This window comes from Camelina sativa, chromosome 10, assembly GCF_030686135.1.
Source record: "Camelina sativa cultivar CO46 ecotype springtype chromosome 10, ASM3068613v1".
Classification (NCBI taxonomy): Eukaryota; Viridiplantae; Streptophyta; class Magnoliopsida; order Brassicales; family Brassicaceae; genus Camelina; species Camelina sativa.
This window is the reverse complement of record NC_141889.1, coordinates 3,261,827-3,269,484: the sequence shown is the minus strand read 5'-3', so window position 1 is coordinate 3,269,484 and position 7,658 is coordinate 3,261,827. Positions and strand designations below refer to the sequence as shown.

General features: G+C 35.6%; 1 protein-coding gene and 1 pseudogene across 2 annotated transcripts; both read right to left on the bottom strand.

Moving 5' to 3' along the window:
- Positions 1-362: 362 nt before the first annotated feature.
- Positions 363-2,219, bottom strand: LOC104716870 (uncharacterized). The gene is made up of 3 exons (XM_010434329.3): positions 1,796-2,219; positions 987-1,145; positions 363-889 (listed from the first exon to the last, which is right to left on the bottom strand). The coding sequence occupies exons 1-3, from the start codon at positions 2,060-2,062 to the stop codon at positions 518-520; spliced, it is 798 nt and encodes a 265-aa protein (XP_010432631.1). The 5' UTR covers positions 2,063-2,219; the 3' UTR covers positions 363-517.
- Positions 2,220-3,539: 1,320 nt separating this feature from the next.
- On the bottom strand, positions 3,540-7,364 carry LOC104716868 (uncharacterized; annotated as a pseudogene). The gene is made up of 12 exons (XR_015568207.1): positions 7,063-7,364; positions 6,719-6,877; positions 6,323-6,616; positions 6,129-6,241; positions 5,807-5,880; positions 5,598-5,649; positions 5,368-5,451; positions 5,233-5,279; positions 5,010-5,109; positions 4,733-4,924; positions 3,897-4,509; positions 3,540-3,807 (listed from the first exon to the last, which is right to left on the bottom strand). The product of XR_015568207.1 is annotated as an uncharacterized LOC104716868 (transcript).
- Between the last annotated feature and the right edge of the window lie 294 nt (positions 7,365-7,658).

Sequence of the window (7,658 nt, the reverse complement as noted above, 5' to 3'; positions counted from 1 at the left end):
CGATTTATAAATTTTCTTAGCTTCTCGTTCTCACAGCCACACATTCCCATAAACTAAGATATTCCATATATATGTACAATCATGTATGAAACAATTAACTGCGACAAAATAAATCGTATGAAAATAATTATTTAGTCGGCCGATTTGGCACAAAATGACGTGTTGTACTTTGTGTATCATCTATGTATTTTATTCATATGAAGAGTTTGCTGATATGCTTATCGAGATAAAAAGATAAGAGTTGGTGTACATAATTCGATTATTTAGAAGCTATTAGACATATAATTCATCACCCTGGTGTATATTTATATTATTTTATAATAAGATAGCTTGCAACTCATTTGATTAGAGCCCTAATCAAAAATAAGAAAAATCATTTATATTCATTTGGACATTTGAGTTTCTTACTTGATGGATCTAAAACAAGTTGTCACTAGTTTTTGAGTAATTATTTTTCACATGCGAAACTTACAACCATATCATAACCAAAAGATACAAGAAAAAAAAAAAAGTGTTTTCAGTTGTTTATGATCTGAATATTGTTCCCATTGTGATGATCTAAAGCATTTGTCGCCTCAGTCACAGGCACCTTCTTAGCAAGAGACCTGGGGATGTCAAGATCATCTTGAGCACATCTTTGTTGAGGATGAGATAACAGCATCGACATGGGCTTGAAAACAGACCGTGCAAGCCCTTGACCACTCTCAAATATGTAACCTTCATACTCTGAAACATGTTCTACAGCATCGACTAGAGAGTCATACACATCTTGAGGACAATTATCAGGACTTGGCTTGTCATGCAGATACATAACATCCAACGTGAAGAGCTTCTGGTTTAAGGGCCAACCATGGGTTGGTCTCATGGATGACCTGCAGTATATGAGAATCTGCAGAAGAACGTAACAGAGTCAGTAAAATAGGTGTTTATTTCAGTCTGTGGCTAGACGAAAGATTGCATTTTGCAAAAAAAACATAAAAACTTACCACCCTGAAAATTCGATTTTGTGCTCTGGAAATTTTGGCTTCCTGAGCCGCAGCCCGGAAGAGAAGTGTGAGATCCGCTCGACTAGAGGTTTTATTAGCTGACAATCCTCTTAAGGAAGCAACAGCAGATTCAGCATTGCTAGTGAAATCCTTTAAAAGCTGAAACATTAAAGACCTCAAACGGTCAGCAGAAAGAGAGGATTTAAACAAAAGTTATGATGAACCCACATTGACTTGTTTTCACACATAACAACATTCACTAGTGGAGCTTACGCTAAGCATCAAAATGTGATTCTTTCAACATCATTTAAAGGCTACAAACAGTACAAAGAACACCATTATAAAGGTGAAAAAATCAAGTAAAAGATTAAGGATTCTAGGATATGAACAAAAAAAAAAGAATCATATGATGTTTTACTACTCAAATAAAAGTTGCAACTATCGCAAAATTACAATCTACTTCTGAGAAAACGAAGGCTTCGTATAACTATTGAGAGACCAACAAAAGCAACAAAGGAAGCAGACCAAACAATTTCAGTTACTCCCTCTAAGAAGAAGAAGAAGAGAGAAACTCACAAGCAAATGCAAATTCTCCAAGAAACACAACTAACTATATAAGCCTTATTCAACTTAACATCTACTAATTTGAAATTTTCTCTGCAATAAACATCATAAATTCCAATTTTATCAGCTAAAAAAAAAAATCAAAACTTACAGGAGAGAACCCCCAAAAATTGATTGAAGAGGCGACGACATCAGAATCAATCTCACATACAAATAGAATCGGAGAGGGAGAAAGTAATATATACCCAAGCGGCTGATTTGGAGAGAGTAGCGAAAGCAAAGCGATGATCAGGATTGATGAAGAGCTTATTGTGGATGAAGAGGATAACGGCTTGCTTGACGCACTCCATCCTAATCAAAGGCCTACCATTTGTTCCCGTGGTCTTCATCTCCGCCATCGATTCCGCATCTACGTCTATACATATCAGTATGTCTTCGTTTTTTATACGCCCCTGTTTCAGCGCGTATCGACTCGCTACACCTCCGGTCACGCCCACTCTGTCTTCCTCCATCCCCTTCGCTTCGCCGTCGTCGATCTTCTTTGAATTTCTTCTCTCCTTGTCGTTTTTTTTGTTCGTCGTCCGTGATGTTAAAACGATGCGTTTCGGCAATAGAGTCAAACTAATATCCGACGTCGTATTATGGTTCTTAATTATGGATTTTGTTTTCTTAATATCTAGTTATCTACCAATATCTTTATATAGGTTTTCTAATTTAGTAACTGATAACGATTGTGACATGTGTCAATTTCACGATTATATATATTTGCTATATAGAAAAGAAAAACTTAGTTTAACCAATTCTTAAAAAATATAAAAATATTTATAAGAAAATGTCAGAAAAAAAATTATAAAAACTCATCTCTATCTAACAACTAAACTATCTAATATTTTTTCACTTAATAATGTAATTTCTTCAACTTCCTTATATTGGTAAAGCTGTTATTTTTTATAAGAAAGAAAAATATCTTATGAGGTTATATTATTTTTAAGATGATATTTCATAATATAATAATGTAAAACTACACAAAAATTGTACTCCAAGTTAATCCATATAAAAGATCTCATATTTTCAAAAATTTATTATGAGACCAAGCTAATCCATATAATATATATATATATATATTTACGTAATTCAACGCATATGTTAACGTATTATGCATATCTATTTTTTTAATTTTTTTGACATGAGCTAAATTATTACTTAGGACAACCATATATATAAAAATATCTTAGCAAATGTTGGTTTTCCTAAAAATTTAGTGGTTTTCCTTTTGTTTAACAATTACTTTTTGTTTATTATCAAATATTTCAATTCTTATTATGATATAGACTAAGATGCATAGATTGTGTTTAATATAATTTTGTAGCTAAAATCCATTTAAGATAAAGTATTTAAAATTTAAAATATGATTTATTATGATGGTACAAATTGTTAAATTGTATTAAAAATAGATATAGTAAATTTCAAACATGTTTTTAAAAAATCATTAAAATTTATAAATAATCATTATTTATACTTAAATTATTATCAATTTATTTATTGGTTTTTGCCTTCATATGAACGCGGGGTTCGGTTCGGTTTCAGTTCGCTTAGTTGAATAGGTAACCATCACTAACATAAATTATATTGAAATTAACCAAATAAACCTTATATAACCAAAAGTAACTGAATATAACCGAAATTAACCAAGAATACAATAATAAAAATATGAAAAGGGGGAAAAATATTGATTTGATTTACAAAATAATATTTAACTTTGTAAAATTCAAAATAATAACATTTAAATATATTGATTATTTAAAGTATTTAATTGTTTTGAATCTAGAAATAATTAATATTTTAAGTTTATTGTATAGTTTTGCATAATATTAAGTATATAATTTTTGGTATCTTCTACGTTTTCGGATATTTTAGTTAACCATTTAATTGTCAGTTCAGATTGATTTCGGTTAGTTTGGATATAATTTTTTACTAACCGTTTGGCTATTTGAGAAATTTCGGTTCGAGCGGTTATTTAGTTATCGGTTATTTTGCCCAGCCCTACTTTCTTCTTTTGCCTTAACAATCCCAAAATCAACTGTTTTTAGACTTGGAGGATGAGAGATAACGCTATACAAAAAAAAAGACTTCTCTCTGGTCAACTACTTAACTCCATCATCGTTTAGGACACCAAAACAAAAAAGGATAGTTTGAGGTCCACTTCATGATGATGATCTTCAGCTAAGGATTTTGTTGATTTCCAATATCTTCTCCCCTATTTGTTACCACAACATCACATTATCAGAGACCTAGAATCAAAATAATACACACTAAAAAGAACTAGCGTGCGTTCAGATCACAAACCTAACACGTCAATTTCCAGGAGTGAATCTTCAAGATCGTCTTCCTTTTTCTCCATCTCAGAACGGAACTGTCGTACAATGCTTAGTGTGTCTACAATGCTCTGTTCCTTTGTCTCCAGCTCGGAGCGAAACTGTCTTACACTGGCTATAGTGTCTTTAATGCTCTGTTTCACCTTAGCCAGCTGTTGTGTGACGCAGCAAGATTGAGTGATTTTCTTGGGATGCACTTCTGCACGCTCAGCACTAGATTTGTGAGAACGGCAAGAGGGTTCTCCTTCTGCAGCTTTCTTATCCATCTCCCCAACAGCTTTATGAAGGCTGGAGCTTTCAACTCGAGCTCGCTTGTGTGTCTGAGTCTCAGTATCTGCAAGAACCTCTTCTACAGTCACTGGTTGTTGAACCATCCTAAGGATTTCCCTTTCTTGAGTCGTTACTCCTTCAATAGCCACTGTTTCACGTCGCGGGGACCCAGCCTTATGTCCATTCTCATTCATAGAAGAAATAGCAGCATTGACAGATGAATCATGAGCACAAAAACTCAATGAATGCTCCAGGTTCCTCTCAGGTACACAATTTAACTCGTGGGTAGAAACTTCTGCTGCTTTCTGTTGTTCCTGCTTATAGGTGAAAATAAGTTTACAGTTAACAATCTACTTCCAACATAAGCGAGGAAGACATTCATCTTCTTTTACACATGACGAATTCAGTGTTATAATGCTGATTTCAGGAAGCATAGGTACTCAAAAATCACCTTCACTCGTGTGAGTCACATGACGCAAGTATAATTTCTACAAACAAGACTAGATAGTTTGATACAGTACAGGTGAGAGAGCTTACTTCTTTTATATTAGAAACAACTTCTTTTTGCTTCAAAGCATCAAGTGCCCCTTCACACATTGAATCCACTATATCACTGTGCTTATCCAAGGAGACGCTCGACGATTTCACCGCTTCTGTCAGATACTTTTTGAGCTGGCCAGCACAGCTACTGAGAACTTGTTTTGCCTGCCTCTGTGATATTTGGGGAACCTGAAGACAATAAGTGGAAAGACTTAAACAAAAGAGATTGGTTGCTTGGTTGCTGAATAAAAATGGTAACCTATCCATGTATGACCTTATCATCCTTTTTAACAATAGGTGGAAACGGTGAAAGCATCTTCGATTGCTGATTAGTTGACTGTTCCTTGCTTGTCTTAGCTTTCTTCTTCTGGGGCCTGCATGAAGAAACATTAACTATTCCAGCATCATCACAAGAACAGCGAGTTAATCTCATAACAACAGTTCATATCTAGATTCCACCGACACAAAAACACCGGAACTGGAGAAGTAATGCTTACATTGTGGAGGCTTCTTCATTACATCTCGTTTCGTTAGCTTCTTTATCCTGCTGACAGAAAATGTGGAAGCTTAAAACAATCTGGAGAATGAAACAAAACAGAAAACCCAGAGATGAGAGATTATAAATTCCCCACCTTTAAAAATTTTGATTTATTCACAAAATACCACTTTTCAGTTCTCATATTCAAGCTTTCTTCATCTCCATCAACATAACGAACCTGAAAACAAACATAGCAGCAGCAGTTATAACAAATATTAATGACCTAGATCAAATTAAACAAAAGTGTATCACTTAAGAGTAGGCTAATGATTCACCAACAACCAACGACATAGTTACGTAGAAAACTAATATAATTGGCTTTACCCGATGTATCCCTTTAGCAGAATAATATGTACTGACCACAGCTTCATAATACCTGTGGTAAACATCCAATACTCATTTACAGGCGTAGTCGACAGAAATGCAAACATCCGAGGTGCTAGTCCAGATTCAGCTATTAAAGGATCATACACAGCACAGAAAGAATAAATAAATCAAAGCAGTATATTAAAGAAGAAAATAAAAGTGCTTACGCGTTATCCAAAGGCCACCAGATTTTGACCCTCGACCCAACTAAATTTTCACCATAGTTTTTGAGATCAGATGCCTGTCAAGGAAGTGATTAAGCATGAGTCTACAATATTTTTTGTTTAACTCGTCCAGAGAAAATGAAACTAGTTTTGATAAAAGATAAAACAATAGATGTTCAAGAAAATTATATCTCCGATATGAAGATAATAAGAAGCTCAAAAACCATGAATAGTTATTACTGCAATTCGCAATTGGTAAACCATGGTGTTTCCTAGTCTATGATATGAGCAACAGTTATAATACGTTAAAAGAACAAAAACATACTTTCTCTTTGCCTAGGCTGTGTATTCTCTTTGTGTTTGTAGTAGTAGTTTTTTTAACGGTTCCTTCGCTGCTTTGTTTGAATCCGAGGCTGGCTTATCACAGGGAACAGCTGGCTGAAACAAAATTAAAGAATATCTGTAACAGCACAAGAAGAGGAAAGTCACATAAGCATTTGACACCTTAACCGCAGTTACCTTCTTTGCAGGGGGCTTGAGGAGATCAGCTTGAGCACATCTTTGAGAAGGATGTGATAACAGCGTTGACATACGCTTGAAAACAGTCTGCGCAAGCCCATGCCCGCTCCCAAAGATGTAACCTTCATGCTTTGAAACACGCTTTATAGCATCAACAAGAGAGTCATACACATCGTGAGGAGAGTTATCAGGACCCTGCCTGTCGTGTAGGTACAAAACATCCAATGTGAAAAGCTTCTGGTTTACGGGCCAATCATATGTTGGTATCACGGATGACCTGCAGTATATGAGAATCTGAAGAGCAATACATACACGTAATCAATCAATCAGTAAAACAACTTATTTTTCCCCAAGCTGTGGCTAAAGTAGATGGTTATTGCACAAAACAAAACTTACCACTCTCAAACTTTGGTTCTGTGCTCTGGAAGTTTTGGCTTGCTGAGCAGCTTCCTGGAACAGAAGAGTGAGATCCGCTGGACCAGAGGCTTTAGTAGCTGACATTTCTCTTAGGGAAGCAGCAGCAGATTCAGCATCACTAGTGAATTCCTTTATAACCTGAAACATATTAAAAAACCTCAACTTTAGCAGTCACTAGTGAAGCTGTATGATTCTCTCAACATAAAGGAAACACCTTTCCAATGAACATCACGAATTCCACCAAATTTGTCATCTAAGGACCATGCATACTCAAAAGCAAAAGCAACCTAACATAAAAGAGAGCTCGGGGGAGAAAGTATTACCCAAGCGGCTGACTTGGAGAGGGTAGCGAAAGCAAAACGATGATTGGGATTCGTGTCGAGCTTGTCGTGAATGAAGCGAGTAATGGCTAGCTTGACGCACTCTAGCCTGTTCAGAGGCCTACCGTTAGCATCTGTGGTCTTCATCTCCACCGTCGATTCCGTATTAACATCGACGCAGATGAGTATGTCCTCGCTAGATTTCGCTGCGTCTCGAGACGCTATACCTCCGGTCATGGCCGCTCCGTCGTCCTCCATTCGCCGTCGTCAAAGGTTCCGTCTTTACACTTTCTTCCTTCAGTGTGGCAAAGTGTTTTGCTTTTCTAATTTCTACTATACTTTCTAATTGGAAGGTGTGTGTCCCGTACGAGATGAAAACGCTGCGTTTTTGTTTGTTGACCAAGGACGACACCAGTCAAACTAGAATACGACGCTGTTTGCTACGTGATATTGTTATTAGTCTCTCTATTTCACTCCATTTGTTTGTTTCCATATGTAAAATGTGTATGCCTATTTTTCAAATGATGATATTACAGTTTCTAAAAAAAAGTTTTACTTAATTTTTCAATTTTTTATTTAATGTTTGTTGTGTTTGCAGT